General features: G+C 49.6%; 1 protein-coding gene and 1 non-coding gene across 2 annotated transcripts; both read left to right on the top strand.

The window, feature by feature from the left end:
• Positions 1–309: 309 nt before the first annotated feature.
• LGALS4 (galectin 4) lies at positions 310–11665 on the top strand. Its single transcript, XM_024238240.3, has 10 exons — positions 310–1213; positions 1536–1624; positions 5086–5290; positions 6780–6914; positions 9474–9500; positions 9590–9628; positions 9819–9848; positions 10950–11038; positions 11197–11362; positions 11444–11665. The coding sequence occupies exons 1-10, from the start codon at positions 1169–1171 to the stop codon at positions 11588–11590; spliced, it is 972 nt and encodes a 323-aa protein (XP_024094008.1). The 5' UTR covers positions 310–1168; the 3' UTR covers positions 11591–11665.
• A 2907-nt stretch (positions 11666–14572) lies between these two features.
• LOC112130268 (U6 spliceosomal RNA) lies at positions 14573–14680 on the top strand. The gene has a single exon (XR_002912538.1). It is a non-coding gene; the product is annotated as a U6 spliceosomal RNA (small nuclear RNA).
• Positions 14681–20076: the final 5396 nt, after the last annotated feature.

Genomic DNA, 20076 nt, shown 5'->3' with positions numbered 1-20076 from the left:
CTTCAGCTTCCCAAATTGCTGGGATTGTAGGTATGAGCCACCACACCCAGCCCAAGGTTGATACTACTCTTTTTTTTTTTTCTGAGTAGCTGTTGGACCCACAGCTAGATCTTATTTGGCAGATTAATAACATACAGGCATTACTGGATCACAAATTCATTTTTAAAATATTTTGATAGCTATTCAATAGTTGTTTCCTCTCTTATGAATTTTTTTTTTTTTTTTTTTTGAAACAGAGTCTCCCTCTGTCATCCAGGCTGGAGTGCAGTGGCGTGACCTCGGCTCTCTGCACTCTCCACCACTCAGGTTCAAGTGATTCTCCTGCCTCAGCCTCCAAGTAGCTGGGATTATAGGCACCTGCCACCATGCCTGGCTAATTTTTGTATTTTTAGTAGAGACTGGGATTTTGCCAGACTGGTCTCGAACTCCTGCCCTCAGATGATCCACCCACCTCGGCCAACCAAAGTGCTGGGATTACAGGCATGAGCCACTGCACCCAGCCGATACTACTATATCCCCATTTTACAGATGAGCACATGGGCAAATTGAGGGTAAGGCACTGACCCATGATCAGACAGCTGAGAAGTGGCAAAGGCAGGATTTGAACCCAGAACCTCTGGCTCCACACACAAGTAATCTAAACCACTCTCTCTACAATACAATGTACGTGGTAAAGACGCGTGGTGGGCACACAATCAATGTAGGTCCCTTTACAGTTGCTGGGAGAGGCAGGAATTTGCAGTTCTTCCGTGTTCTCCTCCTCCGCTGCCCACCTGTCCTGGGTCACTCCTGCAGCCCTGCCCTGCCCTGCCTGGTCTCACCCTCCCTCTGCCAACAGAAGTCTGGGCAGGGTTTTATGGGCTCTGATAAGGCCCTGGCAGGGCCGAAGTTCATGAGCACTTCCTCTTTGCAGGAGGGCCTAGGGGAGGGGATCCGGGTGATTTGGGTCCTGGCCGGTCACCAGGGAAGCTGGCAAGGGAAGGGAGACTAGGGTGCGCTCTAGGAGAAGCCGACAGCCTGAGAGTCCCAGAAGAGGAGCCCTGTGGACCCTCCCCTTCCAGCCACTCCCTTACCCTGGGTATAAGAGCCACCACCGCCTGCCATCCGCCACCATCTTCCACTCCTGCAGCTCTTCTCACAGGACCAGCCACTAGCGCAGCCTCGAGAGATGGCCTATGTCCCCGCACCGGGCTACCAGCCCACCTACAACCCGGTGAGATGCCGGCTCAGGCCCCGCCCCGCCCGCAGCTCCGTCCATAAGCCCTCACACCAATTTTCCCCACTCTGATCCTGGGGGGCCCCATCTGACTCTGTGGTCTGATTTACCCAAAGCTGACACCGACCCTCGATTTACTCTTACCCTGACCTCAGGCTGTCTGTGTCCACGTCTAACTGTTGGCCCTCGTCATCTTCAACCTGGTCCTCCCCCATGGTTTCCTCTCCCCTGCTTAAGGGACTGGGGGACTTTTCTGGGAGGGGTAAAGGCTGCAACAGACAGATGGCTTGTGAGGCCCCTCACCAGGCCTCTTCTCCAGACGCTGCCTTACTACCAGCCCATCCCGGGCGGGCTCAACGTGGGAATGTCTGTTTACATCCAAGGAGTTGCCAGCGAGCACATGAAGCGGTAAGACCCTCCCCAAGCCAGGCCAGGCTGGCAGGGGACTTCCAACAGGGTGCTCTGGCCCGGCTGTTGGGGGCTTTCTGCCCTTACCCCACCCTGGTGGAGAGGGGACCCTTTTTCTGCCGCACCCAATAGCCAGAGACGAATCTGGGGCAGATCAGGGGTGGGGACGTGCGGGCCAGAAGGTTCAGGGAGGGCTCACCTTGAGAGGCAGCCCCTGAGTTGGACATTAGACTGAAGCTGATGGGTGCAATGGCAGGAATTCAGATCACAGGCTCAGAGCCGGGTCCCCGAGTTAAAATCCCAGCTCTGCTACTCCCCAGCTCTGTGTTGGTGAAAGGTTGAAAGTGACTATACCTCTCTGTGCTTCATTTTATTTTCTTTTCTGTTTTTTTTTTTGTTTGTTTTGTTCTGTTTTGTTTTGTGTTTTTTGAGATGGAGTTTTGCTCTTGTCGCCCAGGCTGGAGTACAATGGCATGATCTTGGCTCACTGCAGCCTCTGTCTCCCAGGTTCAAGCAATTCTCCTGCCTCAGCCTCTTGAGTAGCTGGGATTACAGGCATGTGCCAGCACACTGGCTAATTTTTGTATTTTTAGTAGAGATGGGGTTTCACCATGTTGGTCAGGCTGGTCTCAAACTCCTGACCTCAAGTGATCCGCCCATCTTGGCCTCCCAAAGTGCTGGGATTACAGGCGTGAGCCATTGCACCTGGCCCAGTCTTAGCTTTTTAAAAAGGGCCTTAACACGTTGATAATAATTGGCCTCATAGGACTTTTTTTCCTTAGAGATAGGGTCTTGCTCTGTTGCCCAAGCTGGAGTGCAGTGGCACAATATTATAGCTCACTTCGGCCTCCAACTCCTGGGCTCAAGTGATCCTCCTACCTCATCTTTCTAAGCAGTTGGGACTACAGGCATGTGCCACCATGCCCAACTAATTTAATTTTTAATTTTTATTTATTATTATTATGTTTTGTAGAGACAAAGTCTTGTTATGTTGCCCAGGCTGGTCTTGAACTCCTGGGCTCAAGCGATCCTCTAGCCTCAGCCTCCTAAAGTGCTGGGAGGATCAGGCACTGGTGTGAGCCACTCTGCCCAGCCTGTTGTTTATTTACTTATTGTTTACTTCTTCATTGAGTGCCCACTGTGTGTCCTGGCACTAGGGATGGAGGAGTGAACAGGACAGAGACCCCTGCCCTCGTGGAGCTGACGTCCTAGTAGGGGAAACATAAAAAATAAGTCCAGGCCGGGCGCGGTGGCTCAGGCCTGTAATCCCAGCACTTTGGGAGGCCTAGGCAGGCGGATCACCTGAGATCGGGAGTCCGAGCCAGCCTGACGAAAATGGAGAAACTCTGTCTCTACTAAAAATACAAAATTACCAGGGCGTGGTGGTGCATGCCTGTAATCCCAGCTACTCAGGAGGCTGAGGCCGGAGAATCACTTGAACCTGGGAGGTGGAGGTTTCGGTGAGCCGAGATCGTGCCACTGCACTCCAGCCTGGGCAACAAGAGTGAGACTCTGTCTCAAAAAAAAAAAAAAAAAAAGTCAAATATGTAAGATGTCAGATGATATTAAGTGCTATGAAGAAAATGAGGAGGGAAGGGAGATGGGGAGTGTATGTGCGGACAGAGGTTCCCTTTAAATTGTCCCCTTAAATAAGGTGGCCTGGCTGGGCATGGTGGCTCACACCTGTAATCCTAGCACTTTGGGTGGCTAAGCCAGGTAGATCACCTGAGGTCAGGAGTTCGAGACTAGCCTGGCCAGAATGGCAAAATCTCATCTGGCCGGGCGCGGTGGCTCACGCCTGTAATCCCAGCACTTTGGAGGCAGAGGCGGGCAGATCACGAGGTCAGGAGATCGAGACCATCCTGGCTAACACAGTGAAACCCTGTCTCTACTAAAAATATAAAAAAATTAGCCGGGCATGGTGGCAGGCGCCTCTAGTCCCAGCTACTCGGGAGGCTGAGACAGGAGAATGGCGTGAACCCGGGAGGCGGAGCTTGCAGTGAGCCAAGATTGCGCCACTGCACTCCAGCCTGGGCGACAGAGCGAGACTCCGTCTCAAAAAAAAAAAAAAAGGCAAAATCTCATCTCTGCTGAAAATACAAAATTAGCCAGGCATGGTGACAGGTACCTGTAATCCCAGCTACTTGGGAGCCTGATGTGGGAGAATCACTTGAATCCTGAAGGCAGAGGTTGCAGTGAGCTGAGATCGCATCACTGCACTCCAGCCTACGTGACAAAGGGAGACTGTCTCAAAAAAATTAAAAAGGTGGCCAGAGAAGGCCTGCCTGGGAAGGGAACATATCAGCAAAGAACAGAAGGAACGGAGAGAGGGATCCCCAGGGACAGCTGAGGGAAGGGCCTTCCAGGCAGAGGGAACAGCCAATGCAAAGGCCCTGAGACAGGCCTGTCCTGGGGAGTAATTTCAAGGATGCTGGTGTGCCCAGGGGTGCGGAATGTGATGCATCATGGGTGTACACAGGGGCCCTCTGGCTGCATGAGGGAAACGATCTTCAGGGCCAGGAGGGGAGCAGGGAAACCCAAAGTGCATAGGACAGGGCCTGGCCCGTGGCAGACTTATAGCAGTCATAACTGGAAGTTGGGAAGAGGCTGGAGGAGGTGGTCTAAGAAGGCAAGGTGGGCTGGGTACAGCAATTCACACCTGTAATCCCAGCACTCTGGGAGGCTGAGGTGGTAGGATTGCTTGAGCCCGGGAGTTTGAGACCAGCCTGGGCAACATAGTGAGACCCCATCGCTACCAAAAAAAAAAAAAAAAAGCCAGGCATAGTGGCATGCGCCTGTAGTCCCAGCTACTAGGGAGGTTGAGGCAGGAGAATCAGTTGACCCAGGAGGTTGAGGCTGCAGTGAGCCACCATCGTGGCCACTGCACTCCAGCCTGGGGGACAGGGTGAGAACGCAAGAGCCTGTCTCAAGAAAAAAAAGGTCAGGCACGGTGGCTCACACTTGTAATCCCAGCACTTTGGGAAGCCGAGGCAGGTGGATCACCTGAGGTCAGGAGTTTGAGATCAGCCTGGCCAACATGGTGAAACCCTGTCTCTACTAAAAATACAAAAATTAGCCAGACGTGGTGGTGCGTGCCTTTAATCCCAGCTACTCGGAAGGCTGAGGCAGGAGAATCACTGGAATCCAGGAGGCGGAGGTTGCAGTGAGCTGAGATCGCGACACTCCAACTCCAGCCTGGGCGACAGAGCAAGACTCCATCTCAAAAAAAAAAAAAAGAAGGAAAGGCTGTGAGCGAAGGTGTGGTGGTGGGAATCTGCCCCGCTTAGAACTCAGGTCCTCTCCACGCCGTGGCCCACAGTGCCAAGGTTGCCCCTCAGAGCTCGTGCTGAGGTCCAGGCCAGGGAGCCCCAGGACAGGGCAGCGGGGAGAGGGCTTCCTGGAGGAGGCCCCCAGGCACCGGGAGGTGGCACCAGGGGAATGAGCCCTTTGTGTCCTGCCAGGTTCTTCGTGAACTTTGTGGTTGGGCAGGATCCGGGCTCAGACATCGCCTTCCACTTCAATCCACGGTTTGACGGCTGGGACAAGGTGGTCTTCAACACGTTGCAGGGTGGGAAGTGGGGCAGCGAGGAGAGGAAGAGGAACATGCCCTTCAAAAAGGGCGCCGCCTTCGAGCTGGTCTTCATAGTCCTGGCTGAGCACTACAAGGTCTGCATGCTTTCTCTCTTGTTTCCTGAGCTGGAGTGCAGTGGCACCATCTCGGCTCCTTCTTTGCTTCCCTCCTTCCTTCCTTTTCTTTCTTTCTCTTTTTTTTTTTTTTTTTTTGAGATGGAGTCTCACTCTGTTGCCCAGGCTGGAGTGCAGTGGCACGATCTCGGCTTACTGCAACCTCTGCCTCCTGGGTTCAAGAGATTCTCCTGCCTCAGCCTCCTGAGTAGCTGGGATTACAGGTGCATGCCACCACGCTCAGCTACTTTTTGTATTTTGAGTAGAGATGGGGTTTCACCATGTTGCCCAGGCTGGCCTTGAACTCCCGACCTCAGGTGGTCTGCCCTCCTCGGCCTCCCAAAGTGCTGGAATTACAGATGTGAGCCACCACGCCCAGCCCCTTCCTTCTTTTTCCTCTTTTTCCTTCCTCTTTCTCCGTTCTCTCCTCTTTCCTTCCCTCCTTCTTTCCCCCCTTCCCTCCTCTCTTCCTTCTTTCTCCTTCCCTCCTTCATTTATTTCCTTTTCCATCCCCACTTTTTATGTCAACTTCTTTCTTTTCTTTTCCTTCTTTCCTGCCTATTTTTAAAAATCCTCTTTTAGCGCTTTTCCTTAGTCCCATTACCCTACTGTTGAGAGCCTTGTAATACATTTCGTGTGTATTTCCTCCTACCACTTTGTGTTTTTTGCAAAACATGTACTTTTTTTTTTCCTCTTGAGACTGGGTCTCACTCTGTTGCCCAGGCTGGAGTGCAGTGATGCAAACATCTAACTATGGCCTCAACTTTCCCGGGCTCAGGTGATCCTCTCACATCAGCCTCCGGAATAGCTGGGATTCTAGGTGCACACCACCACTCCTGGCTAATTTTTGTATATTTTTGTAAAGACGGGGTCTTGCTATGTTGCTCAAGCTGGTCTTGAACTCTTGATCTCAAATGATCCCCCCACCTTGGCCTCCTAAAGTGCTGGGATTACAGGCATGAGCCACTGCGCCCGGCCAGTGAGCTGACTTTTGACCTTAGCTTGACCTCTGAGCTGTGGACTCCAAGGTTCCTGATGCTGAGGCTGTCCCAGCTCATCCCCAAGACTATCGACTCCCAATGAAAAAGATCCCTGTTCCTTGCTTTTTTTTTTTTTTTTTGAGACAGAGTCTTGCTCTGTCGCCCAGGCTGGAGTACAGCAGTGTGATCTCCGCTCACTGCAACCTCTACCTCCCAGGTTCAGGCAATTCTCCTGCCTCAGCCTCCCTAGTATCTGGGATTACAGGCGCCCGCCACCATGCCTGGCTAATTTTTGTATTTTTAGTAGAGATGGGGTTTCACTATGTTGGCCAAGCTGGTCTCGAACTCCTGATCTCAAATGATCCACCCACCTCAGCCTCCCAAAGTGCTGGGATTAGAGGTGTGAGCCACAGCGCCCTGCCCTTGCTTCCTGTTTCTACCTTCCCAGGATCATGGGTGCTGACTCCTGACCTCCAATCTTTGCCCTCCAGGTGGTGGTAAATGGAAATCCCTTCTATGAGTACGGGCACCGGCTTCCCCTTCAGATGGTCACCCACCTGCAAGTGGATGGGGATCTGCAACTTCAATCAATCAACTTCATCGGAGGCCAGCACCCCCGGCCCCAGGTGTGAGGGGTCCCATCCCTTCTTGCATCCTTCCTTTCTAAATTCAGTTCCTCATTCATTTTTTTTTTCTTTTTTTTTTCTGAGACGGAGTCTCGCTCTGTCGCCCAGGCTGGAGTGCAGTGGCACAATCTCAGCTCACTGCAAGCTTCGCCTCCCGGGTTCATACCATTCTCCTGCCTCAGCCTCCCAAGTAGCTGGGACTACAGGCGCCCGCCACCATGCCCGGCTAATTTTTTTGTATTTTTAGTAGAAACAGGGTTTCACTGTGTTAGCCAGGATGGTCTCGATCTCCTGACCTCATGATCCACCCGCCTCGACTTCCCAAAGTGCTGGGATTACAGGTGTGAGCCACTGCAGCTGGCCTATTTTTTCTTGTTGAGATGGAGTCTTGCTCTGTCGCCCAGGCTGGAGTACAGTGGCGTGATTCTGGCCCACTGCAACCTCCGCCTCCCAGTTTTAAGCGATTCTCCTGCCTCAGCCTCCCAAGTAGCTGGGATTACAGACACCCACCATCACATCTGGCTAATTTTTGTATTTTTAGTAGAGACGGGGTTTCACCATGTTGGCCAGGCTGGTCTTGAGCTCCTGGCCCCAAGTGATCCGCTGGCTACAGTCTCCCAGAGTGCTGGGATTACAGGTGTAAGCCATGGTGCCCAGCCGCGTTCCACATTCATTTATTTCCCAAGCGTCTCCCTCTGCTGAGTGATGCCAAGAGCCCAGTGATGATCAAGGGAGCCCATTGGGAAGACAGACCTATCACTGCAAGGGATCAGGGCCAGAATGGGGAGGCCCAGGCTGAAGGGTTGCAGTTGGGTTTGGGCCCCGGCAGAGGGATCAGGGCCAGGATAGGGGGTGGGTGGAGGCAGGCAGAGGGGTCAGGCCCTGGGCTAGGCAGTGCTGGAGACAGGAATGACTGAGATATCTCTGGGCCTTGACCTCACTGGGCTCACAGACATGGCATCAGAGAGTGACAGCCCAGAAATGGTCAGGGCTGTGATAGGCAGGGCACAGGCAGAGGGGTCGGGGCTGGGATATGGAGTATGCAGAAGGTTTGGGAGCCTAAAGGAAGGGCTTGACTAGTCATGGGTCGGGAAGGCAGTGCTTCCTGGAGTAGGAGGAAGTGTGTAAGGTGAGTCAGGAAGTGAGGATAAGGAAAGGCAAAGAACACATGATAGTGAACGAATTCCCTAGAGGTTGCTTAACACAATCATTAAAAATAAATAACATACAATTAAATTGAGTTTATCAATTTTATTTAATTTTATTATTATTATTTTTTTTTTTTTTTGAGGCAGGGTCTGGCTCTGTCACCCAGGCTGGAGTGTGGCGGTGCAATCACAGCTTACTGTATTCTTGACTTCCTGGGTTCAAGTGATCCTCCTACCTCAGCCTCCTGAGTAGCTGGGACTACAGGCACGCACCACCAGCCCCAGCTAATTTTTAAATTTTTTGTAAAGACAGAGGGGAGGAATTTTCCTATGTTGTCCAGGCTGGTCTTGAACTCCTGACCTCAGGTGATCCACCCACCTCAGCCTCCCAAAGTCCTGAGATTACAGGCGTGAGCTACAGCACCCGGCTTATAAAGCTATGTTTTTTTTGTTTGTTTGTTTGTTTGTTTTAGATGGAGTCTCGCTCTGTGGCCCAGGTTGGAGTGCAGTGGCGTGATCCCAGCTCACTGCACCCTCCACCTCCCAGGTTTAAGCAATTCCTCAGCCTCCCAAGTAGCTGTGATTACAGGCACCTGCCAGCACGCCCAGCTATATAAAGCTACTTTTAAAAGGCCTTTGGAGTAGCTGGCTGAGAGTAGAAGTCAAGGCAGAAAGGAGTTAATTACAAGGAGGAGAAAAGAGAAGGTAACAGAGAAGAGAGAGAGTAAAAGTTAAAGGTGTTAGACTTGGGAGGCTGAGGCAAGCGGATCAACCTGAGGTCGGGAGTTTGAGACCAGCCTGACCAACTTGGAGAAACCCCGTCTCTACTAAAAATACAAAATTAGCCGGGCGTGGTGGCGCACGCCTGTAATCCCAGCTACTCGGCTGGCTGAGGCAGGAGAATCGCTTGAACCCGGGAGGCAGAGGTTGAGGTGAGCAGAGATCGTGCCACTGCACTCCAGCCTGGGCAACAAGAGCGAAATTCCATCTCAAATAAATAAATAAAATAAAATAAAATAAATAAAGGTGTTTGGCAGAAGGAAGCCCCTGCGCTGAGGTGTGGCCAAGACAGACAGAGAGACAGAGACACAGAGACAGAGGCAGAAACCGAGATCAAGTTCCGTGAGTGAGGGCCCCGGGACAGCGGGAAGACAGCACGAGGAAGGGCACAGAGAACGAAATGGACCAAGCATTGTCCTAAAGCTTTGGGGTGACTCACTGGGCATCAGCGATCCCTGAACATGGGGTGCCCCTCTCCGTGAATCTGTGATTGGGGTGCCACCCTTTGATGCCAGAGTTCCCTGGCACAGTGGTGGTGGTGGTGGGCCACCCCAGGGCAGGCACCCTCGACATCTTTCAGTCCCAAATCTGGGGACCCTCTCATAACTGCTTTCTCTTTCTGTGCCCACAGGGACCCCCAATGATGCCACCTTACCCTGTAAGTACTTGCTGATGGGTGAGGGTCTTCCCCCCTAGTGGGGGTCCCTCAGCCCCTCTCACCCTTCCTGCCTTCCGTCCATCGTTCAGGGTCCCGGACATTGCCATCAACAGCTGAACAGCCTGCCCGTGAGTGGGAGGGCTGGGAGGCCCCCGGGTGGGGAGCGGGAATGGTGACAATTGGGGTAGGGGGAGCTAAGAGGGGTTGCAGCCCCAGGTGTACTAACCCAGCACCTAGAGAAACGCCGGAGTCTAACGGGTGTGTCATAGATATCTGTCGACTCTTGGAGAATAATATCGCTTCTTCCTCACTTCACAGACCATGGAAGGACCCCCAACCTTCAACCCGGTATGGCTTGGGGGAAACAGAGATGGATGGTGGGGAGGGGGCACGGATCCCCGGGGAACCTCAGACAGCCAGAAACAGAGTGGGCTGAGGGTGTTTGGGGTGGGAGGTAGGGGGAGGGTAGATAGAGTTCGTGGTCAGGTTTAGGGAGCAGAAGGAGTTGGGGATGTTTTCCAGGAGGAGTGGGGCCTCTCAGAAAATTTGTTCTTGGGCTGGACGTGGTGGCTCACGCCTGTAATCCCAGCACTTTGGGATGCCAAGGTGGACAGATCACAAAGTCAGGAGATCGAGACTATCCTGGCCAGCATAGTGAAACTCTGTCTCTGCTAAAAATACAAAAATTAGCCGGGCATGGTGGCGCGCGCCTGTAATCCCAGCTACTCAGGAAGCTGAGGCAGGAGAATTGCTTGAACCAGGGAGTCAGAGGTTGCAGTGAGCCGGGATTGCGCCACAGCGCTCCAGCCTGGTGACAGAGCGAGACTCCGTCTCAAAAAAAAAAAAAAAAAGAAAGAAAGAAAGAAAAAGAAAATTTGTTCTTGGCCGGACACGGTGGCTCATGCCTATAATCCCAGCCCTTTGGGAGGCCAAGGCAGGTGGATCACTTGAGGTCAGGAGTTCCAGATCAGCCTGGTCAACATGACGAATCCCTGTCTCTACTAAAATGACAAAAGTTAGCCAGGTGTGGTGGCGCACACCTGTAATCCCAGCTACTAGGGAGGCTGAGGCAGGAGAATCACTTGAACCTAGGAGGCAGAGGTTGCAGTGAGCTGAGATTGTGCCACTGCACTCCAGCCTGGGTGACAGAGGGAGACTCTGCCTAAAAAAAAACAAAATTTGTTCCTTTGTTCCTACAAGGCTGGGCATGGTGGCTCATGCCTGTAATCCCAGCACTTTGGGAGGCTGAGATGGGAGGATTGCTTGAGCCCAGCAGTTCGAGGCTGCAGTGAGGCTTGATCATGCCACTGGACTCCAGCCTGGGTGACAGAGTAAGACCCCATCTCTTACAAGAAAAAAAGAAAGGAAAGAAAAGAAAAATAAAATTTCTTCCCACATCTGGCTCCGCTAAGCTGAGAGAGAATGGGACCCCCCGTTTTCTTCCCACAGCCTGTGCCCTATTTCGGGAGGCTGCAAGGAGGGCTCACAGCTCGAAGAACCATCATCATCAAGGGCTATGTGCCCCCCACAGGCAAGAGGTATAACGTAGACTAGGTGGGAACCCCCAGCTCCCTCCTCCCTTGGACCCAACAGTCTAGACCCTCTGTCCCCTCCTCCTTTAGGGATTCAGAGGTCCAGCCCACAGGCCCATTCCCATTGGACTCCATCTGACTCCCCCCTCCCTCTCTGTCCCCAGCTTTGCCATCAACTTCAAGGTGGGCTCCTCAGGGGACATAGCTCTGCACATTAATCCCCGCATGAGCAACGGTACCGTGGTCCGGAACAGCCTTCTGAATGGCTCGTGGGGATCCGAGGAGAAGAAGATCACCCACAACCCATTTGGTCCCGGACAGTTCTTTGATGTGAGTCTGAGCTCTCTTTTCCCACTTCCTTCCAGGGCCTCAGTCCTGGCCCTGGCCTCATGCCTGCCCCTCTCCCTGCAGCTGTCCATTCGCTGTGGCTTGGATCGCTTCAAGGTTTTCGCCAATGGCCAGCACCTCTTTGACTTCACCCATCGCCTCTCGGCCTTCCAGAGGGTGGACACGGTGGAAATCCAGGGTGATGTCACCTTGTCCTATGTCCAGATCTAATCTATTCCTGGGGCCATAACTCATGGGAAAACAGAATGATCCCCTAGGACTCCTTTCTAAGCCCCTAATAAAATGTCTGAGGGTGTCTCATGAGTGTGTGTCTCCATCTGCTCCCCCGCTACTCTTCCCTTCCTTGGTTCAGTCATGCACTTCATCTATCCTTCATCCATCCAGTCATCTGACCATCCATCCTCCCGTCATCATAAATCTGGTTATGCCCCAAGCACTGATTTAGGGCTCATTCACTTCTCACAGCAACCCCAAGAGGTAGAAACAATTATTATCATCCCTCTGTAACAGATGAGGAAACAAAGGAAAATAAAACAAATTGCTCAAATTACACAGTGAGTGCATAAATGGCAGGAGGATTCAAATCCAGCTGGTCTGGCTCCCAAGGATCTGCACACTTAACCGCTATACAGCCTTTCGTTCCATCCATCCATGCATCCATCTCTCCACTCATGTATCCCAACACCCATCAATCTCTCCATGTATCCAACCAAAAGTCCATCCAACCATCCATCAATCAAACATCCAACCATCTAGACCTCATCAATCCATCCATTGAGCTGATTGTTCAACCATCCTTTCATCCAACCCTTTATCCATCTACCCATCCATTTACCTCTGCACCCATCATCTCATCGTCAATCTCTCCAAACATCCAATCAACCATATGTTCACCCATTCATCCAAACATGCAATTATTCATCTACTCACCCGTCTATCTAGCTCTATCCAGCTGTTTATCCATCCATTCTTTCATTCAACCTTTTATCCATCACCCATGCATCTGACCATCCATCATCTTCTCCATCCATCCAAACATCTAACCATATACCAGTCTATCTGTCTAGTCATTCAGCCATCCTTACAAAGTCTAACTTTCGTCCATCCATTCATTTATTCATCCCTCCATTTGTCCATGTAATTCTCTGCTTTCCATCACACTCATCCATTTGTCCTCCATATGCCCATTCATCCCTCCATTCATCAATTCATCACTTTTCCATCTCTTTCTATCCAATTATCCATTCATCTCTTCATTATCTATTTTTTTCCAACCCCTTTCCAACTCAAGCTGGAAAGTTATCCATTCATTTATATTTTCTTGTCTCCATCTGTCCACCCAACCATGCTTTCATCAAATCACTCTTTTGCTGATTTCATCATTCATTGATTTCTTGTTTTTATTTTTATTTATTTATTTTTTTGAGACAGAGTTTTGCTCTTGTCACCCAGGCTGGAGTGCAATGGTGCTGTCTCAGGTCACTGCAAGCTCCATCTCCCCAGTTCAAGCAAGTCTCCTACCTCAGCCTCCTGAGTAGCTGGAATTACAGGCACTCGCCACCACGCCCGGCTAATTTTTGTATTTTTAGTAGAGACAGGGTTTTGCCATGTTGGCCAGGCTGGTCTTGAACTCCTGACCTCAGGTGGTGCGCCTGCCTCCGCCTCCCAAAGTGCTGGGATTACCGGCGTGGGCCACCGTGCCTGGCCCATTCATTGATTTCTTTCTTTTTTTTTCTTTCTTTCTTTCTTTTTCTTTTTTTGAGACGGAGTCTTGCTCTGTCGCCAGGCTGGAGTGCAGTGGTACGATCTCAGCCCACTGCAACCTCCGCCTCATGAGTTCAAGTGATTCTCCTGCCTCAGCCTCCTGAGTAGCTGGGGCTACAGAAATGTGCCACCATGCCCAGCTAAGTTTTGTATTTTTAGTAGAAACAGAGTTTCACCATGTTGGCCAGGATGGTCTCCATCTCTTGACCCGTGATCCGCCCACCTTGGCCTCCCAAAGTGCTGGGATTACAGGCGTGAGCCACTGCCCCCGGCTGATTTCTTTACATTTTCATTCATCCGTCTATTCTTTATTCACTCTTGTGTTTACTTATTCACCAGTCACTGACTCATCCACTTTCAAATTAGCTGGGTTGGCTTTCTGATGTAATGAGTTAGCAAGCTTCAGGACAAACCATGAAGTGACAAATTAAACCCTCTATATTATTAATTGGATAAAAATGCTGTAAAACCGGTTATTAGCATGACTCAAACTAAGTTTAAATGTTTGCATGTCTAAAGCAACTTTCTGGAGTGATGGATATATTCCACACCCTAGGTCACACAGCTCTGTGCATTTGTTAGAACTCATTGGCTGTATATTTTATTTTATTAAATTCTTTTTATTTTTGTTTTTATTGAGACAGGATCTCACTCTATTGCCCAGGCTGGAGTGCAGTGGTGTGATCACAGCTCATTGCAGGCTCAACCTCTGGGACTCAAGTGATCCTCCCACCCCAGCCTCCCAGGTAGCTGGGACCACAGGTATGCACCACCATGCCCAGCTAATTAAAAACATTTATATTTGTAAAGACAGGGGTCTCCTTATGTTGCTCAGGCTGATCTTGAATCCCTGGGCTCAAGCAATGCTCCTGCCCTAGCCGCCCAAAGTGTCGGGATTACTGGTGTGAGCCACTGTGCCCAGCCAACTGTACATTTTAGATTTGTGCATTTCACCGATATAAACAAAGAATCTTTCTGCAAAGCTTACCACAAGGAAAGAATCATAAACAAATATTGTACTCTGGCTAATGATGTACTTCTGAAATGTTTAGGGGTGACAAATACTGATGTTTACAATTTACTTAGAATGGATAAGTAAATAAAATGATGGCTGGGTGCGATGGCATGAGCCTGTAATCCCAGCACTTTGGGAGATGAGGTGGGAAGATTGCTTGAGCCCAGGAGTTCAAGACCAGCCTGAGCAAGATGGTGAGACCCTGTCTCTACAAAAAATAAAAAAGTAAGCCGGATGTGGTAGCAAACATCTGTAGTTCCAGCTTCTAGGGAGGCTGAGGCAGGAGGTTGGCTTGTGCCCAGGAGTTCAACGCTGCCATGAACCATAATCAGGCCACTGCACTCTAGCCTGGACAACAGAGCAAAACTCTGTTTCTAAAAAAATACAAAATATTAAAATAAAGTAAAGAAATAGTGCTCGCTTCGGCAGCACATATACTAAAAACTGGAATGATGCAGAGAAGCTTAGCATGGCCCCTGCGCAAGGATAACACGCAAATTCGTGAAGCTTTCCATATTTTTTGGCCAGGTGTGGTGGCTCACGCATGTAATCCCAACACTTTGGGAGGCCGAGGCAGGCGAATCATAAGGTCAGGAGTTTTTGAGACCAGCCTGGCCAACGTGGTGAAACTCCGTCTCTACCAAAAATACAAAAAATTAGCCGGGCGTAGTGGCGGGTGCCTGTAATCCCAGCTACTCGGGAGGCTGGGGCAGGAGAATCGCTTGAACCCGGGAGGCAGAGGTTGCAGTGAGCCGAGATCGTGCCACTGCACTCCAGCCTGGCAACAGAGTGAGACTCTGTCTCAAAAAAAAAAAAAAGAAGAAGAAAAGAAAAAAAGAAGATGGTGATGGATGGATAGAAGGGTGGATAGATGGATCTATGTGTGATAAAGCAAGTTGAGTAAACTTATATAGAATCTGGTTAGGGTATATGAGGTTTTCATAGAATAATTCTTTTAACTTTTCTGCATGTCTGAAAAAACTCATAATAAAATATTGGGGGAAAACTTTGCATACAAACTTTGCAAACATTGTATCATACAATGATATGAACTGTAAATTTTTTAGGAGTTATAATGGTAATGAGGTTTTGTTTAAAAAGAGAGCCTGCCAGGCGTGGTGGCAGATGCCTGTAATCCTAGCTACTTGGGAGACTAAGGTGGGAAGACTGTTTGAACCCGAGAGTTTGAGACCAGCCTGGGCAGCATAGTGAGACCCTATCTTGAAAATAAAAATTAAAAAATAAATATCGTTTAGAATTATACACATATTTATGGATAAAATTATATAACACCTTTTATTTTATTTTATTTTATTTTTATTTTTTTGAGACGGAGTCTAGCTCTGTCACCCAGGCTGGAGTGCTGTGGCGCAATCTCAGCTCACTGCAAGCTCCACCTCCCAGGTTCACGCCATTCTCCTGCCTCAGCCTCCCGAGTAGCTGGGACTACAGGTGCCCACCATCACGCCCGGCTAATTTTTTTGTATTTTTAGTAGAGACGAGGTTTCATCGTGTTAACCAGGATGGTCTCGATCTCCTCACCTCGTGATCCACCCACCTCGGCCTCCCAAAGTGCTGGGGATTACAGGCGTGAGCCACTGTGCCCGGCATATATAACACCTTTTAAAAATCCAATTTAAAATGGGCAGAAAGTTTCAATAAACATTTCTGCAAAGAAGATATATAAACGGCAACCCATGTCATTAGGGAAATGCAAATCAAAACCACATGACATGTCTCTTCACCAAGTGGTGAAGCCAACCTATTAGGATGGCTATAATAAAAAAGACAGATAGGTCAGGTGTGGTGGCTCATGCCTGTAATCCTAGCACTTTGGGAGGCCGAGGTGGGAGGATCACTTGAGGCTAAGAGTTCAGGACCAGCCTGGGCAACATAACAAGAACCTGTCTCTACAAAAAATTTTTAAAAATTAGCCAAGTGTGGGGACGCACACCTAGAGTTCCAACTAATTGGGAGGCCTGAGGTAGGAGAATTGCTTGAGGCCAGGAGGTGGAGGCTGCAGTGAGCCATGATTTCACCACTGCACTCCTGCCTACGCAACAGAACAAGACCCTGTCTCAAAAAAAAAAAAAAAAAAAAGACAATAACAAGTGTTGGAGAGAACATGGAGAAACAGGAACACATATGCTGCTGATGGTAATGTAAAATGTTACAGCTACTTTGGACAATGGTTTGGCAGTTCTTTGAAACGGAACTTAAAAGAGTCATGTGACCCAGGAATTCTTTTTTTTTTTTTTTTTTTGAGACGGAGTTTCACTCTTGTTGCCCAGACTGGAGTGCAATGGTGCGATCTCGACTCACCGAAACCTCCACCTCCCGGGTTCAAGCGATTCGCCTGCCTCAGCCTCCCAAGTAGCTGGGATTACAGGCATGCACCACCACGCCTGGTTAATTTTGTATTTTTAGTAGAGATGGGGTTTTTCCATGTTGGTCAGGCTGGTCTCGAACTCCCGACCTCAGGTGATCCGCCTGCCTTGGCCTCCCAAAGTGGTGGAATTACAGGCATGAGCCACTGCACCTGGCCTGATCCAGAAATTCTCCTAGGTGCATACCCAAGAGAAATGAAAACATGTTCACACAATAGGTTCATAGCAGCGTTATTCATAATAGCCAAGATGTAGAAACAACCCAGATATCCACTATTCACCATGATGAATGGGTAAACGCGTATGTTCAATCCACCCATTGGAACAGCATTCAGCCATGAAAAGGAGTGAGGTGCTGATGCATGCTGCGACGTGGACAAACCCTGAAAACATGATGCTCCGTGGAAGATACACAGGGCCACATATTGTATGATTCCACGTGTGGAAAACAAGCAGATTCACAAATCCATAGAGATGGAAAGTAGGTTAGTGATTGCCAGATGCTGGGGGAGGGGCAAGTTGGGGAGTGACTGCTTATGGGTATGGGGTTTATTTTAGTTGTTCTTTTTTGTTTTGTTTTGTTTCTGAACCAGGGTTTCACTCTGTTGCTCAAGCTGGAGTGCAGTGGAGCGATCACAGTTCACTGTAGCCTCGACCTCTCCAGCTGAAGCCATCCTCCTAGCTCAGCCTCCCGAGTAACTGGGACCACAGGTGTGTACCATCATGCCCGGCTAAAATTATTTTTTGTAGAGATGAGGTCTCCCTATATTGCCCAGGTTGGGTTTTTGTGGTTTTTTTTTTTTTTTTGAAACGGAGCTTTGCTCTGTCACCCAGGCTGGAGTGCAGTGGTGCTATCTGCTCACTGCAGCCTCCGCCTACCAGGTTCAAGCAATTCTCCTGCCTCAGGCTCCCGAGTAGCTGGGATTACAGGCGCGTGCCACCACGCCTGGCTAATTTTTTGTATTTTGAGTAGAGATGGGGTTTTGCCTTGTTGGCCAGGCTAGTCTCAAGCTCCCGAGCTCAAGTGATCCGCCCACCTCAGCCTCCCAAAGTGCTGAGATTGTAAGCGTGAGCCACTGCGCCCGGCCTCAGGCTGGTCTTGAACTCCTGGGCTCAATCAATCCTTCCACCTCAGGCTCCCAAAGTGCTGGGATTACATCTGTGAGCCAAGGTCTTTTGAGATGATAAAAATGTTCTAAAATTAGATTGTGTTGGATGCACAACCGTGTGAATATACTAAAAAACACTGACTTGTATACGTTGAATGGGTGACTTATATAGCATATGAGTTTTATGTCAATATAGCTGTTATAGAAAGATCCAGGAGGATGGGGAGGAGAGAAGGGAAGCTGAATCATAAATTCTAAATTTCTTTGAAGACAAACTTAATAAAGAAGGATTAAGATTGGGCACCATGGCTCACACCTGTAATCCCAGCACTCTGGGAAGCCTAGCTGGGAGGATCGCTTGAGCTCAGGAGTTTGAGACCAGCCTGGGCAATATAGTGAGACCCTGTTTCTATATGTATTTAAAAATCATTTTCTTTTTTAAAATAATTTAATTTTAAAAATTTGGCCAGGCATGGTGGCTCACACCTGTAATCCCAGCACTTTGGGAGGCTGAGGCAGGCGGATCATTTGAGGTCAGCAGTTTAAGACCAGCCTGGCCAACACAGCGAAACCCTGTTTCTACTAAAAATACAAAAAAATTCGCTGGATGTGGTGCCGTGTGCCTGTAGTCCCACCTACTCAGGAGGCTGAGGCAGGAGAATCGCTTGAACCAGGGAGACAGAGGTTGCAGTGAGCTGAGATCACACCATTGCACTCCAGCCTGGGCAACAGAGCCAGACTCCATCTCAAAAAAAAAAAAAAAAAAAATAGAGACAGGGTCTCACTATGTTGCCCAGGCTGGTTTTGGATGCCTGGGCTCAACCAATCCTCCTGCCTCAGCCTCCCAAAATGCTGGGATTGCAGGTGTGAGCCACCATGCCTGGCCTAAAATAAAAATTTAAAAAATTCAAAAGAAAGACTGGCCTGGCGCGGTGGTTTACATCCATAATTCCAGCACCTTTGGGAGCCAAGATGGGTGGATTGCTTGAGCCCAGGAGTTCGAGATCAGCCTGGCCCAAATGGCAAAACCCCATCTCTATTGAAATTACAAAAATTAGCCAGGTGAAGTGGCGTGAGCCTGTAGTCCCAGTTACTTGGGAGGCTGAGGCAGGAGGATCGTTTGAGCCCAGTAGGTGGAGGTTGCAGTGAGCCAAGATTAAGCCACAGAGGGAGACTGTCTCAAAATAAATAAAATAAATAAATACATAAATTTAGGAAATCTCTAAGTATGTGTAAATTAAAAAACAGACTTCCAGCCGGGTGTGGTTCCTCACGCCTGTAATCCCAGCACTTTGGGAGGCCAAGGCGGGCGGATCACGAGGTCAGGAGATCGAGACCATCCTGGCTAACACGGTGAAACCCCGTCTCTACTAAAAAATACAAAAAATTAGCTTGGCGTGGTATAGTCCCAGCTACTCGGGAGGCTGAGGCAGGAGAATAGCCTGAACCCGGGAGGCAGAGCTTGCAGCGCGCCGAGATCTCGCCACTGCATTCCAGCCTGGGCGACAGAGCAAGACTCCATCTCAAAAAAAAAAAAAAAGAAAAGATGTGGTCTCACTTTGATGCCCAGGCTGCTGCTCTGGAACGCCTGTCTTCATAGGCTCCTCCCGCCTCGGCCTCCCAAAGCGCTGGAATTATAAGCATGAGCCACTGTGCCCAGCTCATTTGGGGGTACTGTTTTCTGAGATCCAGCAGTTGCAACTCAGACAAAAAGAAATGCAAAAACACACGAATAAACCTCAAAAACATTACACTAAGCACAGTAGTCAGACGTTTATTTAAAAAAAAAAAAGAGTACTGTATTTTTATGCCAAGTTTTATAGCAGGAAAAACTAATTTATGAAGCTAAAGAGCAGATCAGTGGCCGCCACCCAGGTGACAAGGGTGTGGTTGGGAGAGGTGTGGAAATACCCTGTACCTTGATCGTTGGGTGACCACACAACCGGATGTATTCATGGAACTGTAACCTAAAAAGGAGGAATTTTATTGTGCGTAAATTACACCTCAATGAAGTTGATATTAAAAAACAAAACAGGCCAGGCGCAGTGGCTCACGCTTGTAATCCCAGTACTTTGGGAGGCCGAGGCGGGCGGATCACGAGGTCAGCAGATCGAGACCACGGTGAAACCCCGTCTCTACTAAAAATACAAAAAAAAAAAAAAATGAGCCGGGCGTGTTGGCGGGCACCTGTAGTCCCAGCTACTCGGAGAGGCTGAGGCAGGAGAATGGCGTGAACCCGGGAGGTGGAGCTTGCAGTGAGCCAAGATCGCGCCACTGCACTCCAGCCTGGGTGACAGAGCGAGACTCCGTCTCAAAATAAATAAATAAATAAAAATAAAAAATAAAAAACAAAACAGGCCGGGTGCGGTGGCTTACGCCTGTAATCCTAGCACTTTGAGAGGCCGAGATGGGTGAATCACC

This window comes from Pongo abelii, chromosome 20 (genome assembly GCF_028885655.2).
Source record: "Pongo abelii isolate AG06213 chromosome 20, NHGRI_mPonAbe1-v2.0_pri, whole genome shotgun sequence".
Classification (NCBI taxonomy): Eukaryota; Metazoa; Chordata; class Mammalia; order Primates; family Hominidae; genus Pongo; species Pongo abelii.
This window is presented reverse-complemented; position numbering and strand designations above follow the sequence as displayed.

What these genes read in the sequence shown, in the direction of transcription:
- LGALS4 (XM_024238240.3), top strand. Translation starts at nt 1,169, where the DNA reads ATGGCCTATGTCCCCGCACCGGGCTACCAGCCCACCTACAACCCG. An exon ending in AACAGCTGAACAGCCTGCCC is followed by an intron (nt 9,629 to 9,818) that starts GTGAGTGGGAGG and finishes CTCACTTCACAG; the next exon opens with ACCATGGAAGGACCCCCAAC. An exon ending in GACCCCCAACCTTCAACCCG is followed by an intron (nt 9,849 to 10,949) that starts GTATGGCTTGGG and finishes TTCTTCCCACAG; the next exon opens with CCTGTGCCCTATTTCGGGAG.